The sequence below is a fragment of the Mustela erminea genome, chromosome 6 (genome assembly GCF_009829155.1).
Source record: "Mustela erminea isolate mMusErm1 chromosome 6, mMusErm1.Pri, whole genome shotgun sequence".
Classification (NCBI taxonomy): Eukaryota; Metazoa; Chordata; class Mammalia; order Carnivora; family Mustelidae; genus Mustela; species Mustela erminea.
In genome coordinates this window covers 101,966,921-101,987,278 of record NC_045619.1, presented here as the reverse complement: position 1 = coordinate 101,987,278, position 20,358 = coordinate 101,966,921, and the positions used below count along the sequence as shown (strand labels likewise).

Here is a 20,358-nt window from a genome sequence, read left to right as displayed (position 1 = left end):
AAATCATAAGATGGAAATCTGTATGGTTTTAGTTAATTCTGCTAAAACATTTCTAAAATGATGGAAGTAATTTACAATCCCACCAGCAATGCTTGAGATTTGCATTGCTTCACATATGTACCTTAACTTGGGATTGTTACTCACCTTGATATTAGCCACTTTAGTGGGTCTATTTCTCACTTGGGGTTTCTTTTCTCAGTAGATTATTTCCGTTAGGATAAATTTAGAATTACAAAAAAAGTCGCAGATGATACAGAGTTTGGATATTCTCCACATAGCCTCCCTTATTTTAATATCTTACACACTCACGATTCATTAGTTAAAAGCAAGAAATTAACACTGTTCAAATACTAATTAAGCGATAGACTTTACTCAGATTGCACCAGTTTTTCTCTAATGTCCTTTTACTGGTACAGGATCTAATCTAAGATACTACATTGTATTAGTGGTCATGACCCTTTAGTCTGATCTGCGACCGTTTCTTTCTTTTTTTTTTCTTTTCTTATTTTTTCCTGGGCAGTTTTGAAGCATGCTAATTAGTTACTTGCAGAATGCCCTTCAGTTTGGGTTTTTGTGATGTTTTCTCAGGACTAGAAACTGCCAAACTGTCTTCCAAAGTGACTATAGTATACCCTTTCATATTTCCATCTGCAATCAGAATTCCTTTTGCTCCATTACATTTCATGGTGGTGGTGTTGGTTTTAAGCAATTCTGGGAGGTGAACAGCGGTCCCTCATTGTGATTTTAATTTGCATTTCTCTAATGACTAATGTTGACCATCTTTTCACATGCTCATTTGCCATCCATATACCTCATTTGCCAAAGTGTCTCTTTAAATCTTTTGCTTATTTTTAAATTGAGTCATTTTTTTTTTACTCAGTTTTAAGGATTCTTTATGCATTCCAGATACAAGCATGCAATCTGCAAATGTTTTCTCTTAGCCTGTGGTTTACCTATTTATTCTCTTAACATATCTGTCACAAAGCAGTTTTTAAATTTTGATATGATCTACATTATCAATTTTTTCTTTTATGGATTGTGTTTTCTTTTAAATAATCTCTACACCCAACTTGGGGCTCAACCCACAACCCCAAGATCAAAAGTGGCAATACTCTACCGACTGAACCATCCAGGTGCCCCATGGATTACATTTTGGATGTAGTATCTGAAATCTGATCACCAAACCCAAGCCCAAAGTTAATGCAGATTTTCTCCTGTGTTTTTTTTTTTTAAGATTTTATTTATTTATTTGTTTGTTTATTTACTTACTTGAGAGAGAGTGTGTGTAGAGGGAGAGGGAGAAGCAGACTCCCCGCGGAGCAGGGAGCACAACTCGGGGTTTGATCCCCAGGTGCCCAACCAGCTGGGCCACCCAGGTGCCCCTCTCCTGTGTTTTCTTCTAAATATTTTGTCACTTCATTCTTTCAGTTTAAGCTTATGAGCTGTTACTCTTTGTTTAAGTATGAGGTATATGTTGAAGTTTGTTTTTTTGTGGTTGAAAAAGACTGTTCTTTCTACATTAAATTTTCTTTGCATCTTTTCAAAACTCAGTTGATAATACTTGTGTGGGTTTATTTCTGGGCTCTCTTGGCACTGCAGGCCTATGGGTCTACCCTTTTGCTAATACCACACTATCTTGATGACTGTAGTTTCCTAATAAGTCTTGAAATTCAATAGGGTAGTTTCTCCAACTGGTGTTCCTTTTTTAGTTCCTTTCAGTTCCTTTTCTTTCCCGTATAAATTTTAGAATCCACTTGCCAATTTCTATCAGAAAAATATTAAAAAAGCCTGCTGTGATTTTGATTGAAGATACACTAACTCTTTAAATCGAACTGGGGAGAACTGACATCCATGCAATATTGAATTTCCCAACCCAGGAACACAGTATATCTCTCCATTTATTTACATCATTGTTGATTTTTTTTATTACTGTTTCATAGTTTTTAGTATACAGATCCTGGCCATACTTTGTGATATGTATACTTAAATACTTAAGTGGGGGGTGGGAGGTGGGGGACTATTATAAATCATATTTTTAAATTTCAAATTCTAATTGTCCACTGCTGAGATATGGAAATATGTTTGACTTTTGTATATTGGCCCTGTATCTGACAAACTTGCTAAACTTACATAATAGTTCTAGGAACATTTTTGTAGATCCTTTGGGATTTTTACACAGATAATTATGTCATTTTCAAACAAAAACAGTTTTATGCCTTCCTTTCTAATCTGTAAAACTTTTATTTTCTTGCCTTATTACATTGGCCAGGACATCTGGTATATTGAAAAGATGTTCTGATCACAGATTCCTTAGAGCAAAATGATCATACCTGTCAGAGCATTTTCATTTGGCCTGACATTTGGCATTTACAGAACAGACACAGCACTAGTACCAATACAATATACCTAACATTAGGACAAGCCAGTATGGAATAGGGATAGAAGAAAAGAAACAACTAGCATGTTCTGGAGAGCCATTACATACATTTTATATTCTTGTACTAATTTGATTACTCACTTTCCCCCTTAATTTACTGCAATTTGTACCTTATAGTAAGTTTATACATTACTATTTAGCATAGAAATCAGCTAATGGTCTGCTAGATCCAGGTCTTCCTCGGGCCAATCATTTTCCATAGGTATTATATCCTGAGGACGCTTTAATTTAATCCCCCAATACGTTTGATCATTTGCATGAAGTAGTTGAATTTTACCAACATCACTATATCACAATATTTTTAACATTTGGGTCTACTATCAAATATACAAAGCCCAGTCCAGCATAAGGGTCTATTCCTATTAGAACCTATGTACAGTTCCCTGGGGCTACCAGCATTGGTCCGCTGTGTGCACACAAGCTGTGTGCATGGTCTTCCCTTCCCCCTCCTCCCAGCACCTTTCCCAGAGCCATCTACAGTCTCTCTCTTGTGGCATTTTGTGCCGCAGACAGTGCAAGAGGAAAATGTCTAGATTCAGCCCCTACTTATAGCTGCAGCAGCCAAGTGTCCACTCCCCTCAAGGGAGTGCCCCAAAATGTTGACTTCGTGTTGCCAATCACCTTCTAAATCTGGAAGGGAGTTCTTCTAGTGGGCATTGACTTGCCCTGCTTTCATGTGCCCCTTAAATTCCCAGAGTAATTTCTGCATGGCCGCACCCTATCCAGGCATCCCCTTAATAGTCCTGTTTTCCTTTGACCACCCATAGCCAGGCCACTGGCTACTGCCCATGAATCTGTAAAAAACCAAACACAGGGACTTTTAACCAGTGTTCAACTCTTGCATCAGTACTAGAGAACAGCACGCAGCTGAGCCCATGAAGAGATAATCCTCTTCTAACAGCACAGCTGCTGTTTCAGACCATGAGGGACTGACTAGGTGGCCGTGCAGGGGTCAAAGATCCCTTATCTCCTCCCCTTCCTTACTTTCTCATCCCAAGCCAATGCTTCTGTGAGCCATGGCTGTTTGAGCAAATCCCACTCCTCTGACACCAACTTACAGGATCTGTTTCTACTCAAAACACTTGTGACACCAAATGGATGCATTTTCCACAGCAGATTCTCCAGTTCTCTGCAGATACCAACTTAGTGTCCTCCAATTTAGCTCAATTTTGACACTAACGACCCAGAGCTTGTGGGTTACCTACACTTCTGTCCAAGTTGCTACAAATCAGGGGTTCCCAAGACCCCCGTCTTCACCTACAATAATTTGCTAGAACGGTTTAACAGAATTCAGGGAACTCCTTTACTAACTAGTGACAGGTTTATTACAAAGAGTATTATAAAGGATACAAACAAGCTACCAAAGAGGGACGTGGGGCAAGGTCTGGAAGAGTCCAGAGCACAAGCCTCTGTCCCATGGTCCCAACTCATGAATGCGTTCACAACCTGCAAGCTCTCTGAACCCCTTAGTTTAGGGATTTTTATGGCAGCCTTATCCTAAACAGAACTATTATTAATTCAGTCTCTAGACTCACTCCCCTTCCTGGAGGGTGGGTGGATAGAGCTAGAAGTTCCAAACTTCTAATTACGGCTTAACCTTCCTGGTGACCAGTTCTGACCCTGAAGCTATCCAAGAGCCCACCAAGAGTCACCACGTGAAGACAAAACACACTTGAGAGGCGCCACGTGCGGAAGCCGGTCACAGCTGCCTCAGGGTTGGCTGTGCGCACAGGAAGCACAGGCGCTGGCTGGGCTGGGACTCCTGCTGGGGCGGGCTCGGGCTCTGCCTCTGAGCAAGCAGCTTCCCTGCGTTGTTTCCTGTCTCTCCCCTGTGTGGCTGCAGCTCTGGGCCTTGCCTTGCGGGCCCAGCTGACCAAGGCTGCAGCTTGGGTCTCCAGAAAGACCCAGGGGAGGTGAAGGTGCTGCTGGAAAAGGCCACTAGAAAAAGAGTACACGATGCCCTTACCTTTGAAAGTCCAAGATGGAGACAGAAATCTAGACCAAGATGCCACTGAAATCGCAGAGAGCAGCAGAACCTCTTGACAATGAAAAGCCAGCTGCCACGGTTGCTCCCTTGACAATGGGATGTACAGTGAAAATCAGTGATTGCGGATGGGATCGGCAGATACATTTGTGAAGATCTACTTCACCTTAAGTTGAGTTTGTCAAGTCCCCACTGAGAACACACACGTGCATTTCACAGAGACCTCATTTGATCTTTTGGTAAAGAATCTGAATGGGAAGAGTCACTCCATGGTCATGAACAATCTCTTGAAACCCATCTCCGTGGAAGGCAGTTCAAAAAAATTCAAGACAGATACAGTTCTTATGTAGAAAGAAAGCAGAAAACACGCGGTGGGACTACCTGACTCAAGTTGAAAAAAGAATGCAGAAAGAAAAGCCCTCCCACAGCACTCATCAGTAGGAAATATATCCTACTGAGGGACTGGTGGGTGCTCTAAAGAAAATTATGAAGATGGAGATGATGAAATTGAACTATTAATAAAGAGAGAAGCCAAAGGAGACAAAGAATTTTGGGGTTTTATTTTTTATTTTTTAAAAGATTTTATTTATTTATTTGATAGAGACATCACAAGTAGGCAGAGAGAGAGGGGGAAGCTGGTTCCCTGCCGAGCAGGGAGCCTGATGTGGGGCTCCATCCCAGGACCTTGAGATCATGACCTGAGCAGAAGGCAGAGGCTTAATCCACTGAGCAACCAAGGTGCCCCACAGAATTTTGGGATTTTAAAGTCATTTTGGTGGGACGTCTGGGTGGTTTAGTTGGTTAAGTGTCTACCTTTGACTCAGGTCATGATCCCAGGGTCCCAGAATCAAGTCTCACATCGGACTCCCTGCCCAGCCAGGAGTCTGCCTCTCCCTCTGCCTGACACTCCTCCTGCTTGTGCTCTCTCTCTCTCTGACAAATAAATAACAAAAATCTTTTTTAAAAAATTAAGATAAAGGGGCGCCTGGGTGGCTCAGTGGGTTAAAGCCTCTGCCTTCGGCTCAGGTCATGATCCCAGGGTCCTGGGATCGAGCCCCACATTGGTCTCTCTGCTCAGCAGGGAACCTGCTTCCTCCTCTCTCTCTCTCTGCCGGCCTCTCTGCCTACTTGTGATCTCTGTCAAATAAATAAAATCTTAAAAAAAAAATTAAGATAAAATCAGAAGTCATTTTGGGAATCGTGGTGTGGAAATACTGATGTTCCCAATAGGGAGATGTTGGTGAACTGCACAGATGAATTTGACAGATAACTACAAACACAGCCTTCTTCTAAGAAGAGACAATGAATTCTCCCATTTCCTCCTGGAGGATTTATTTAAATAGAATATGCTTATTAAACACTTCCTCCAAAGATGGTTTCTTTAGCAATCTCGGCATTTTGTTCCAGAAAGGGTAATATCGCATTCATGTGTGAAATGTGAAAAAGCAAGTCTTGCCTAATGATAATGCCCCATTGTCTTTTTTTCATTCAGCTAACAAAATTTATTGTTCACCTGTAAGTTCCTGACATTGGCTCCCACCAGTGTAAGAATAAGTAAAAATAAAACCTGAATTTCTAGGGGCGCCTGGGTGGCTCAGTGGGTTAAAGCCTCTGCCTTCAGCTCAGGTCATGATCCTAGGGTTCTGGGATCGAGCCCTGCTTTGGGCTCTCTGCTTGGCAGGGAGTCTGCTTCCTCCTCTCTCTCTCTCTCTCTGCCTGTTTCTCTGCCTGCTTGTGATCTCTGTCTGTTGAATAAATAAATAAAATCTTTATTTAAAAAAAACCTGGGGTGCCTGGGTGGCTCAGTGGATTAAGCCACTGCCTTCGGCTCAGGTCATGATCTCGGTGTCCTGGGATTGAGCCCCGCATCGGGCTCTTTGCTCAGTGGGGAGCCTGCTTCTCTCTCTCTCTCTCTGCCTACTTGTGATCTCTCTCTGTCAAATAAATAAAAAATCTTTAAAAACAAAACAAAACAAAACAAAACAAAAACCTGAATTTCTATATAAATAAGTAAATAAATAACAAAAGACATTTTTATCACCCAAGAAATTACAATGGTAAATCTTTTTATTTCCCCCTTAGATCTTTTAGTTTTGCTTCATATATTTTGCAGCTCTACTGTTAGGTGCATATACATTTAAGATTACTATATCTTCTTTTTTTTTTAAGATTTTATTTATTTATTTGACAGAGATTACAAGTAGGCAGAGAGAGAGGAGGAAGCAGACTCCCCGCTGAACAGAGAGTGCAATGTGGGACTCGATTCCAGGATCCCGGGACTATGACCCGAGCTGAAGGCAGAGGCTTTAACCCACTGAGCCACCCAGGCTCCCAAGATTACTATGTCTTCTTGAAGAAATTACCCTTTAATCAGTATATTGTGTCCCTCTTTTTCCCTGATCTGTTCTTGTTCTGAAGTCTACTTTATGTGAAATTAATATAAACATTCCATGTTTCTTTTGATTCATGTTTTTTTTAAGATTTTTTATTTATTTATTTGACAGAGAGAGATCACAAGTAGGCAGAGAGGCAGGCCGAGAGAGAGGAGGAAGCAGGCTCCCCACTGAGCAGAGAGCCCAATGCGGGACTCAATCCCAGGACCCCGAGATCATGACCTGAGCCAAAGGCAGCGGCTTAACCCACTGAGCCACCCAAGGCGCCCCTTGATTCATGTTTTTATGGTACATCTTTCTCTACTCTTTTATTTCTAACCTATTGAATATTCTATATTTAATGTGAATTTCTGGTACACAGCGTATAGTTGGGTCTTGCTTCTTAAACTTTCTTTTAAGTAGTATGCTTAGACTATCCATTTCTAACATGATTATTGACATGGTTGAATGCCCTCTTGTTTGCTGATTTCTTTTGTTTGTTTTCTATGTTTTGGGGGGATTTCTTTTCATTGTTATCTATTTGTTAATATATTTGGTTATATTAAAATGTAAAATTTTGTCCACTAAAAGACAACATAAACACAGGACTATGACGATACTTACAATTCATATAACTGACAAAGAATTACCATCCAGAATGTTTAAAAGAAAAAGATCAGTAAGATAAAGACAAACAATCTGACAGAAAAACAGGCAAAGAATAGGAATGAAGAAAACTAATGAAGAAAACCAACACCACACACACACACACACACACACACACACAAAAAAAAAATATATATATATATATATATATTTTTTTTTTTTTTAAGGAGATGTTCAGCCACAGATTCTTAACTAAAGAGAACAAACAGCTAGTTATCAGTGGGGAGGAGGGTAGAGGGATGAGTTAAGCAGGTGACAGGGATTAAGGAGGGCAGTTGGAGTGATGAGCACCAGATGTTGTATGAAGTGTTGTATCACTATTTGTACACCTGAAACTAATATTACACTGTAGGTTAACTAACTGGAATTTAAATAAAAACTTAAAGAAAAGAGTAAGAATAGATCACCTACAAGGTGTATGAGGGTACCAAGAGAAGAGGGCCAAGACAAGACCCTGCAGAACTTCCACATTCAATGGCCAGGGAGAGGAGGAAGAGCTGGCAAAGGAAATTGAATCAGAACACCCAAAGGAGAAAGAAACCAAGGAAACATGATGTTTGGGGAGGAAAAATGTTTCAAGAAGAAAGGGGCATTCAACCATGTCAAAAGCTGCTCAAGAGTTAAATAAGAAGATGGAAGAGTATCTGTTGGATTTGTTAAAATGTAGTCATGGACCTTAGTGAGAGTAGATCCAGTGAAGAGATGGGGATGAAGTGAGATGAAGGATGGGTGGGAGGTAAGCAGGGCTGCCACATGGCACAACCCTGGACAGCTCCTTTCAAATGATGCCCTAGGAGGCACCATTTCCACAGACTACAGAATAATGTGGTGTGTGGAGTTGTCTGATGCTGAGCCCCTGGAGAGAAAATGGAGCCCATGAATAGAGTGATTTAAGAGCATTACCCATAAGGTCCAACAGCCTGTCCTCAAATACTGGTTGCAACACTTACTAATAATGTGAAGTTGCTCAAGTGGCTCAAACATTTCACACCTCAGGGTCCAAATCTATAAAAATCGTACCAACGCAATAGAACTGTTGTGAGAGGTAAATACAACACTCTACATTTCAGCTCATAATAAGCATTCGATCAATGTAAATTATCATTTTCTGTAGTACTTAGACAAACATTTTCAAAAGCATGGCCATCATGGGAAGAGAGAAATGACAATAGCAACAAGGGGATATGGAATTGAAGGAAGGTAGTGTTTATTTTGTTTTGTTTAATTTAACCTAATTTAATTAACTTTATTTCTTAAAGCTTTGGTTTCCAGATAAATTGCACAGAAAATACAGAGTGTCCATACACTCTTCCTTCCCCTCCACACACCACTTCCTCTACTACTAACATCTTGCATTAGTGTGGTACACTTGTTACAGCTTATGAACCAAACCAATACATTGTTACTAACTAAAGTTCATAGTTAACATTAGAGTTCACTCTGTCCTGTGGGCTTGACAAATGTATAATATCATGTATCCATTATTATAGTATCATATGGTACCAAGTAGTTTCACTACCCTAAAAATCCCCTATGATTCACATCTTTATTCCTCCTGCTCCACAAGCCCCTGGCAACCTCTGATTCTTTTTATTGTCTCTATAGTTTTGCTTTTTCTAGAATGTCATAGTTGGAATCACACAATATATAGCCTTCTCAGACTGGCTTCTTTCTCTTAGCAATATGCATTCAGGTTATTCCCTGGTTTTCGTTTTTGTTTTTTGTGGCTCAATGGCTCATTTCTTTTTTTGCAGAATAATATTTCATGATCTAGATGTACCACTATTTTTTAACCATTCAACCATATAAGAATATCTTGGTTACTTCTAAGTTTTGGCAATTATGAATAAAGCTACTGAAACATATGTGGGCAGGTTTTTGTGTAGACAGAAGTTTTCAACTCTTTTGGGCAAATACTGAAGTACAAAATTGCCAGATCATGTGATAAGACTACGTGTAGCTTTGTAAGAAATTGCCAAACTGTTTTCCAGGTTGGTTCTGCCATTTTGTATTTCCAACAGAAATGAGGGAGAGTTCCTGCTGTTCTGTATACTCACGGGAGATTGGTGTTTGGGATTTTAGCCATTCTAATAGGTGTGCAGTATTATCTTCTTGCTTTCATTTGCAATTCTTTAATAACATATGAGGTTTAGCATCTTTTCTTTTTCATATGCTTATTTGCCAGCTGTACATCTTTGGGAGATGTCTGTTCAGATCTTTTTGCCCATTGGATGGCCCATTTTTTAAATTAAATTGCCTATTTTCATATTGTTGAGCTTCAACAGTTCTTTGTAAGTTTTTAACATGCATTCTTTATTAGATTTGTGTCTTGCCAATATTTTTTTCAGTTGCGGCTTGTCCTCATTCTTTTAACGGTGTCTTTCACAGAGCAGAAATTTTTCAATTTAATGGGAATCTCATTTGTCAATTTTTTTTTTCTTTCACAAACACTACTTTTGCTGTTGTATTTAAAAAGTCATTGCCAAGTTCATGGTCTCCTAGATTTTTTCCCATACTATCTTCTAGTATTTTTATAGTTTTGCATTTTACATTTAGGTCTATTACCCATTTTGAGTTAATTTTTGTGAAACGTATAAGGGCTATTCTAGTCTCTCTCTTTCTTTGTAATATTTTTATTTATTTGTCAGAGAAAGAGAGCACAAGCAGGGGGAGCAGCAAGCAGAGGCAGAGAGAGAAGGAGGCTCCATACTGAGCAGGTAGCCTGATGCGGGACTTGATCCCAGGACCTTGGGATCACAACCGAAACCAAACCCAAAACAAACCAAAGATGCGCAGCCAACTGAGCCACCCAGGCATCCCTATTCTAGTCTCTTTTTTTGTATGTCCAGTTGTTCTAGCACCATTTGTTGAAAAAAACTATCTTTTCTCCATTGATTGCCTTTAGTCCCTTGCCAAAAATCAGTTGATTATATTTCTCTGTATCTATTTCTAGGCTTTCTATTTGGTTCCATTTATCTATTCGTTTATTCTTTTTGCCCATCCTATACTATTTTTTTAAGATTTTATTTATTTATTTGACAGAGATCACAAGTAGGCAGAGAGGTAGGCAGAGAGGTAGGCAGAGAGTGGGGTGGGGAAGTGGCTCCCTGCTGAGCAGAGAACCCGTTCTGGCGCTCAATCCCAGGACCCTGAGATCATGACCTGAGCCGAAAGCAGAGGCTTTAACCCACTGAGCCACCCAGGCTCCCCACCATCTTATACTATCTTAATTACAAAAGCTTTATAGTAAGACGAAGCAGGTAGTGTCAGTCTTCTTCTGACTTTATTCTTCTCCTTCAATACTGAATTAGCTACTCTGAGTCTTTCTCTCTCTCTTTTTTAAGATTTTATTTATTTATATGAGAGCACGAAAGCGAGAGAGATCACAGAAAGAGAGGAAAAGAGAGAAGCAGACTCCCAGCTAAGCTGAGAGCCCAACATGGGGCTTGATCCCAGGATTCCAGGATCATGATCCGAGCTAAAGGCAGACGCTTAACCAACTGAGCCACGCAGAAGCTCCTTCTTTTTTTTTTTTTTTTTTTTTTTTTTTTTTTTTAAGTAATTTCTACACCCAATGTAAGGCTCAAACTCCAACCCTGAGATCAAGAACCTCAAGCTCTTCCAATTGAGCCAGACAGGCACACCTTGGATCTTTTTTAACTTTCTATTGTTTGTCAATATACACAAAACAACCTGCTGGGATTTTGGTCGGGATTGTGTCAAATCTACGGATGAGGTTGAGAAGAACTACTATTGAACAATATTGAGTGGAAGAGTTTTTGGGTTTTGTTTTTTGTTTTATTTTTAAGATGAGGAGAAGCTCAAGCATATTTAAAAGTTTTGGGAAAGGAGCCAGTAGAGAAGAGATTGAAACCTCAAAAGGCAGAGAATCATCAATATGAGATTACTGAGCAGGCTGCAAGAAGTGGGGTTCTGGGGCACCTGGGTGGCTCAGTGGGTTAAAGCCTCTGCCTTCGGCTCAGGTCATGATCCCAGGGTTCTGGGATCGAGCCCCACATTGGGCTCTCTGCTCAGCGGGGAGCCTGCTTCCCTTTCTCTCTCTCTCTGCCTGCCTCTCTGCCTGCTTGTGATCTCTTTCTCTGTCAAATAAATAAATAAAATATTTTTTTAAAAAAGTGGGGTTCTGGGTGCATGTGGGGGAATTGATAGGAGAAGGGACCTTTGTCCATTATAAAGGAGGACAGGGAGTGAGGACATGTGTAAATGCAGGTGTATTTGTAAATTTGGTGGTGTTTGGTTCTCGGTAAAGATGGATGCCAAGTCAGCTGTTGAAAGCAAGAGGATAAGATAGGACTTGGAAGTTTGAATGGAGGAAGTATGAGCAGTCATCACACAGAAGGAAAGAACATATTCACCAGAGGGATGGGGCAGGATCACCAGGTAATGTTAAAGGCTCTCCTGGTGACCATAAACTTGAAGCCATGCAGACCTGTGAGACCACCCAGTGTACTCAGACACCCAGTTGTATGCACAGAGAAGGAAATTGTTCATCCATCCAGGATCAGGCTGCTTCCACAAAGGTGTGATTAAAGGTCAGGGACACAAAGGATTTTATAATAGCAACAAGAGAATGATGAAAAGTAGTGGTGGGCTGTCAGATCTAAGAGGGACAGGGAAGTGAAAATGGAAGGAGCTAATGGCTGAAAATCAAGTGGAGAGGCAGGGGACTGGCAGCCGGAGGGAAGACCAGGTGCAGTGGGCGTGGTTGAGCAAGAACAGGAGGTTGTGGTCAAAGAGTTTCCATCTCTGTAAAGTCGGGACATGGGAGTTGCAGTGATAATCAAACGTGACAGAACGTGTGCTCTGTAAACAGTGAAACACCACACCCATGTTTGTTTTTTCACTAGATGTAAACTTGAAGACAGGAACCATGTCTCAGACATTCCTTCTGCTAGCCTAGCACTTCATGTTGAATCCAGGGTAATGAATCTGAGTGTTAGAAAGAGGAGCCAGTGAGCTGATTTCCCTTGAAGATTGAGGCTCGGCCAGAATTTTGGACTTTCCAGTCCTGAAAACAGCTGATCCTTCCACATTCTTGTAAGCAGACCAGCTGACGTCTGACCATGAGGTTATATATAGATCAGACTGTTCTGATAAAGGCAGGGCAGCTTGTATTGAATACAGTAGTCCCCTCTTATCCGTGGTCTCATTTGCTGTGGTCTCATTTGCTGTGGTTTCAGTTAACGCTGGCCAACCACAGGCTGGAAATAGATGATCCTTCCTCTCATGCAGCCTCAGAAGGTAGCCTAACACCGTATCACAGTGCCTACCTCATTGACTTTGTGTTATCTCATCACAGAGGCATTTTGTTATCTCACAGTATCGCAAGAAGTGTGAGAAGAGTACAAAAAGATGTGTTTTGTGTGTGTGTGTGTGTATGTGTGTGTACATGTGAGACCACATCACATAACTTATAGCATGTTGTTATCATTGTTCTGTTATTTTATTATCAGTTGTTATTAACCTCTGTGCTTAATTTATGAATTAAACTTTATCATAGGTCTGGATGTATAGGAAAACACATAGTATATATAGGTTCAGTACTATGTGTGTTCTTAGGTATCCCCCACAGATAAGGGGGGGCGGACTACTGTATATATTTATAAACTCTCAATAAAATATTAAAAAGCAATTATTTGAAGACATTGGGGAATTACCTAAAGGGTAGAAAATGGAAGAGATTTAGTGCTTTAAAAAAAAAGAAAAGAAAAACATACTGATTAAGAGTCGTATTACCTGGCTTTTACAGGTTTTCATGATGTACATGGGGGAGGGGTGGATAGAGCCAAAGAAGAAATTGGCACTCTTGCTAACGAGTCCAAGTTTGGTATTGTCAGCTCAGCTGGAAACTGAAGAGTATTCTCAGAAAAGAAGGAACAAGAGGAGAGCCCCCAAATCAGCGAACTCCTTCAAATCCTTAACTGACTCCTGAACTATGGAGCAATACTCCAAGGAGCCAATCACAAGAATGTTCATTCCTCATCAGGCATGGTTTAAGATTAACCCAGCATTGGGGTGCCTGGGTGGTTAATCGGTTAACTGTCTGACTCTTGATTTTGGTTCCAATAATGATCTCAGGGTCCTGGGATTGATCCCTGCATCAGGCTCTGCACTCAGTGGGGAGTCTGCTTGAGGATTCTCTTCCACTCCCTCTGCCCCTCCGCTGGCTCTCTCTCTCCCTCTCAAATAAATAAATAAAATCTTTTAAAAAGTGTAACTGAAAGTGGATAAAATACCTAATACCTAAATGCAAAAGATAAAGCTATAAAACTCTTAGAAAGAATATGGGTATAATCTGTTTTACCCCAATTAGGCAATGGTTTTGTTGTTTTTTTTTTAATATGACAATAAAAGCATAAGCAACAAAGGAAAAAAGCATAAATTGGACTTCATCAAAATTAAAATTTTTTGTACTTCAAAGGATACCATCAAGAAAGTGAAAAGACAACCCACAGAATGGGAGAATGTATTTGAAAGTCATACATCTGATGAGGCACTTGTACCTAAAATATATAAAGAATTCCTATGACACAAGTATTAAAAAGGACAAACAACCCAATTCAAAAATAGGTAAAGAACTGGGGTGCCTGACTGGCTCAGTTGGTGGAGCATGTGACTCTCAGGGTTGTGAGTTTGAGCCCCATGTTGGAATGTAGAGATTACTTTAAAAAAAAATTTTTTTTAACGGGTAAAGGACTTGAATAGATACTTCTCCAAAGAAGATGTATAAATGGCTAACAAGCCATGGAAAGGTGTTCAACATCATTAGAGCTTAGAGAAATGCATGTAAAAACCACAATGAGATACCACTGACTAAGATGATTACAATTTTAAAAAGACAGATAGTAACTAGTGTTGGTAACAATGTCGAGAAACTAGAAGCTTCATACGCTGCTAGTGACAATGTCAAATGTTGCAGTCACTTTGGAAAATAGTCTAGAGGCTCTTAAAGAGGTTAAACATAAAATTACCACATGATGGGGGCACCTGGGTGGCTCAGTGGGTTAAAGCCTCTGCTTTCAGCTCAGGTCATAATCCCAGGGTCCTGGGATTGAGCCCCACATCAGGCTCTCTGCTCAGCAGAGAGCCTGCTTCCTTGTCTCTCTCTCTCTGCCTGCCTTTCTTGCCTACTTGTAATCTCTGTCTGTCAAATAAATAAATAAAATCTTTTAAAAAAAATTACCACATGACCCAACAATCCTGGTCCTACATATACACCTGAAAAAAATAAAGACACGTCCACACACAAAACAGCTGTACAATTGTACACAAATGTTGATGACACCATTACGCATAACAGCTCAAAAGATGAAACAATGTAAATGTCCATCAACTGAGAAATAGGTCAATAAAATGTGGTATATCTATGCAATAAAGTATTACTCAGTGACAGAAAGGAAGTACAACATGGGTAAAGCAAGAAAACATGATGCTGGGGTGCCTGGGTGGCTCAGTGGGTTAAGCCGCTGCCTTCGGCTCGGGTCATGATCTCAGGGTCCTGGGATCGAGTCCCGCATCGGGCTCTCTGCTCAGCGGGGAGCCTGCTTCCTCCTCTCTCTCTCTCTGCCTGCCTCTATGCCTACTTGTGATCTCTCTGTCAAATAAATAAATAAAATCTTTAAAAAAAAAAAAAAAAAAAAAAAAAGAAAACATGATGCTAAGTCAAAGAAATCAATCACAGAGGACTATATATTGTAAGATTTCATCTATATGAAATGTTGGGAATAAGTAAATCCATAGAAATAGGAAGTAGATTGGCTATTGTTTAGGGCCGGAAGGGTTTGAGGGAAAATGAGTGCTGATGGCTCAGGAGTGTGGACATTCTTTTTGGGGAAATAATGAAAATGTTCTAAAACTGACTGTGGTGATGGGTGCATATTCTTCAGGAATGACAAGAGGGGCACTGGGTGGCTCAGTCAGTTAAGTGTCCAACTCTTGCTTTGGCCTCAGGTCCCGATCTCAAGGTCGTGAGACTGACCCCCATGTGAGGTCCATGCTCAGTGTGGAGTCTACTTGGGATTTTCTCTCTCCTTCTGCCCCTCCCATTTCTGCTCTCTCTCTCTGAAATAAATAAATAAATCTTTAAAAAAAAATTTACATGGTATAGTAATGGGATATTATTTGGCAAAGAAAAGGAATGAAGTACAAATATATGGTACAACATAGATAAACCTCAGAAGCATTACATTAAGTGAAAGAAGTCAATCATAAAAAAGCACATATCATATGATTCCACTTATAGGAAATGTGGACAATAGGCAAACCCATAGAAACAGAAAGTAGGTTAATGGTGGCCTAGGGCTGCCTTAATGAGGGAAATAGGGAGTGACTGCTAATGGCCACATGGTTTCTTTTGGGGATGATGAAAGTGCTCTAAAATTGTAGGGATGGCTGCATAATTCTGTGAATACTCTAAACACTATCGCCTTGTACGCTTCAAATAGGTGAACTGTATGACTGTATGATTCAGATATAACTGAATTATATCTCAAAACTGGTTAAAAAAGAAAAAAAGACTGAGCCAAAAGCACACATTTCTACATCAGCTGCAGCCAAGGGAGGACTCGGAGTTCAGAACCTGCAAAGGGGTTGGGGTGACTGCCTTTGGAGTGTGGGGGGATGATATAGGGTAGGATGTCTGCTCATCCTCTCCCCTTTTGAGCACTACAGAATAGAGGCAACACCATGGTAGTAACATGAACAGAGGAGAGCCCACCCACAGACCCACACATATGACTCAAGCCCAAGGGTTGGCAATGGCCACGTTAATATCCCAGGGCTCTGAGGTGTCCAACTTGAGAGACACCCCGAACCAGTGTATCAGCACCATTCTGGTGGCAGGGATCCATCCATACAGGACCAGGTCTGGTCCCGAGGCACCCTGCCAGGCTCACTGGTCCAAGGCACTGGAGGGAGACTTACAACTCCAAAGCACAAGAGCCCCTGAGGTGTGGGAACCTGGACAGTCTTTCTTCTGTCTAAGGGCAGTACTGCAGAGGGCACATACAAAAATCAAATAAGATGGTGAACTTAAACCCAACCATATTGACAAATCATTAAATGTAAATAGATTAAACACTCTATGTAAAAGATTATCAGACTGGATTCTTAAAAACCAAGGCCCAATTGTATGCTTTTTATAAGAGACACACTCAAAATAGAGGCAGATGGGTTAACAATAAAGGATGGAAAGTATATATATACCATGTACAAAATAAATGTAAGACAGCTAGTTGTTGTTGTTTTTTTAACATTTTTATGTATTTATTTGACAGAGAAAGAGAGGGCACACAAGCAGGGGAAGCAGCAAGCAGAAGGAGAAGAGAATCAGACTTCCCACTGAGCAGGAAGCCTGATATGGGTTTGATACCAGGACCCTGGGATTATGACCTAAGCTGATGGCAGATGCTTAACCGACTGAGACACCCAGATGCTCCAGCTAGTTTCAATATAAGTATTACAGAGATTTTTTTAAAGCTCATTTTATAATGATAAATAAGTCAATTCTCTAAAAAGAATTACTTATGATTAAGAATTAATAAAACTAAGTGTATAATAATCTTAAAACAGAACTTTAAAATAAATGAAACAAAAATATTACAGGAAGAAATAGACAATAATAATTGAAGATTTTAAAATTCTTCTCTTGGGGCACCTGGGTGACTCAGTCATTAAGCGTCTGCCTTTGGCTCAGGTAATGATCCCAGGGTCCTGGGATCCAGCCCCACATCAGGCTCCCTGCTCAGTGGGGAGCCTGCTTCTCTCTCTCCCTCTGCTCCACCCCCTGTTCCTGTGCTCGCTCGCTCGCTCTCTCCGTCAAATAAATAAATAAATAAAATCCTTAAAAAATAAAAAAATAATAGAAATTCCTCTCTCAGTAACTGATAGACCACATAGACGAAAAAAAAAAAGAAAGAAAGAAAGAAAAAGAAAATCAGGAAAGATGTGGAAGACTTGAACGGTAGCAATGGATCTAACCTAACATAAATTCATAGCACACTCCACCCAACAACAGCAAAATATACATTCTTTTCAAGTGCACATAGAACCTTCACTAAAATATATCATAGGCTGGTCTTTAAGCAAATCTCACCCATTTGAAAGGACTGAATTTAAAAGATTATGTTTCAAGTCACCTGGGTGGCTCGGCCAGTTAAGAGTATAACTCGTGGGGCACCTGGGTGGCTCAGTGGGTTAAGCCGCTGCCTTCGGCTCAGGTCATGATCTCAGGGTCCTGGGATTAAGCCCCACATCGGGCTCTCTGCTCAGCAGGGAGCCTGCTTCCCTCTCTCTCTCTCTCTCTGCCTGCCTCTCTGTCCACTGTGATCTCACTCTCTCTCTGTCAAATAAATAAATAAATAAATAAATAAATAAATAAATAAAAGAGTATAACTCGTGATTTCAGCTCAGGTCATGATCTCATGGGTTGTGGGAGCAGGGTGTCTGCTTGAGATTTTCTCTCTCCCTCTCCCTCTGCACTTCCTGCCCAGCCTCCGTGCTCTCTCTCTCTAAAGTAAATAAATAAATCTTTAAAAGAAATAAAAATAAAAGATTATGTTCTCTGACTTAACAGAATTAAATTAGAAGTAATATCAAAAAATCCCCCCAATAATTGAAAGTTGAGTGAAACACTTCTAAATAATCCAAAGGTATTATGAGATACCATTATACACTTACCAGTGTGTAGCATTGTGGAGGTTTTTTTTAATGCTTTCTGTGGGTTTTCTCATTCACATATTTATTCCACAATCAAAATAAGTCATAACTTAAAGCCATAACATTTTTAAAAGGTAAAGGAGAATTTGTGTCACTGCTGCATTAATAAAATGCAAAGCTAATGAAAGAGCTTGGCTAAAATTTTAAAAGCTGACAACCACAGATCATAGTACATAGGTAGAACTGGAATGCTCCTGAATTGCTAGTGCAAGTCTGAAATATTGAAGCTACTTTGGAAAACTCTTTGGAGTTTCTTTTTTTTTGTTAAGATTTTATTTATTTACTTGACAGAGAGAGAGGGAACACAAGCAGGGGAAATGGGAGAGGGAGAAGCGGGCTCTCTGCTGAGCTGGGAGCCCAATGCAGGGCCCTCTTTGGGAGTTTCTTAGAAGGCTAACTATATACCTATCTATGACCAAGAAATTCCACTCCTAAATATATGTTTAAGAAAAATACCATATATCTGGGCGCCTGGGTGGCTCAGTGGGTTAAAGCCTCTGCCTTCAGCTCAGGTCATGGTCCCAGGGTCCTAGAATCAGAGCCCCACATTGGGCTCTCTGCTCAGCAGGGAGTCTGTTTCCTCCTCTCTGCCTGTCTCTCCACCTACTTGTGATCTCTGTCAAACAAACAAATAAATAAATCTTTAAAAAAAAAAAAAGAAAGGGTTCTAGTCTGTTCTGCCTCGCGGCAGCCGCCCCTTTCCACACGATCACGCTGAGCTAGTACCCGCGCCTGGAATCGGGTCGCAACCCCAGCCGCGCCTGCCGCCTGCCACTGCCTCTGGACCATGGACCCCCGCAAAGTGAGCAAGCTTCAGGCTTTCGTGAAAATGTGTAAGCAGGATCCGAGCGTTCTGCACACCGAGGAAATGCGTTTCCTGCGGGAGTGGATGGAGAGCATGGGGGGTAAAATACCACCTGCCACTCATAAAACTAAATCAGAAGACAGTATCAAGGAAGAAAAACCAGATAGTAAGAAGGCGGAGGAAAACATAAAGACAGATGAACCATCAAGTGAGGAGAGTGATCTAGAAATTGACAATGAAGGTGTGATTGAACCAGATACCGATGCCCCTCAAGAAATGGGAGATGAAAATGCAGAGATAACTGAGGAAATGATGGATCAGGCAAATGATAAAAAAGTGGCTGCCATTGATGCCCTAAATGATGGTGAACTACAGAAAGCCATTGACTTGTTCACAGATGCCATCAAACTAAATCCTCGCTTGGCCATTCTGTATGCCAAGAGAGCCAGTGTCTTCATCAAATTACAGAAGCCAAATGCTGCCATTCGAGACTGTGACAGAGCTATTGAAATAAATCCTGATTCAGCTCAGCCTTATAAGTGGCGCGGGAAAGCACATAGACTTCTGGGCCACTGGGAAGAAGCAGCACATGATCTTGCCCTTGCTTGCAAACTGGATTATGATGAAGATGCTAGTGCGATGCTGAAAGAAGTTCAACCGAGGGCCCAGAAAATTGCTGAACATCGGAGAAAATACGAGCGAAAACGTGAAGAGCGAGAGATCAAAGAAAGAATAGAAAAGGTTAAGAAGGCTCGGGAAGAACACGAGAGAGCCCAGAGGGAGAAAGAAGCCAGACGACAAGCAGGAGCTCAGTATGGCTCTTTCCCAGGTGGCTTTCCTGGGGGAATGCCTGGTAATTTTCCTGGAGGAATGCCTGGAATGGCAGGGGGGATGCCTGGAATGGCAGGAATGCCTGGGCTCAATGAAATTCTTAGTGATCCGGAAGTTCTTGCAGCCATGCAGGATCCAGAAGTTATGGTGGCCTTCCAGGATGTGGCCCAGAACCCAGCGAATATGTCAAAATATCAGAGCAACCCAAAGGTTATGAATCTCATCAGTAAATTGTCAGCCAAATTTGGAGGTCAAGCATAATGCCCTTCTGACAAATAAAGCCCTTGCTGAAGGAAAAGAAACTTCGATCACCTAATGGATGTCGCAATAATACAAACCAGTGTACCTCCGACCTTCTCATGAAGAAAGCTGGGGTGCTATGAAGAGAATCCCTACCCCTCTGCTCCCCATGCAACTGAAACATTCTACAATGGTTTGCCATTAGGGTATTCATTCAGATAATGTTTTCCTACTAGGAACTACAAACTTTAAACACTTTTTAAACCTTAAAAATATTTAAAAACAT

At 40.8% G+C, this 20,358-nt stretch overlaps 2 protein-coding genes and 1 pseudogene across 3 annotated transcripts in view; 2 read left to right on the top strand and 1 right to left on the bottom strand.

The window, feature by feature from the left end:
- Positions 1 to 20,358, bottom strand: part of VAMP1 (vesicle associated membrane protein 1) — a 77,518-nt gene that overhangs the window by 9,773 nt on the left and 47,387 nt on the right. The gene's annotated exons all lie outside the window — the stretch shown is intronic.
- Positions 4,428 to 6,853, top strand: LOC116592412 (annotated as a pseudogene).
- Positions 18,866 to 20,358, top strand: LOC116594097 (hsc70-interacting protein-like). Its single transcript, XM_032349024.1, has one exon. It carries the CDS (start codon positions 18,984 to 18,986, stop codon positions 20,091 to 20,093), a length of 1,110 nt encoding a protein of 369 aa, XP_032204915.1. The 5' UTR covers positions 18,866 to 18,983; the 3' UTR covers positions 20,094 to 20,358.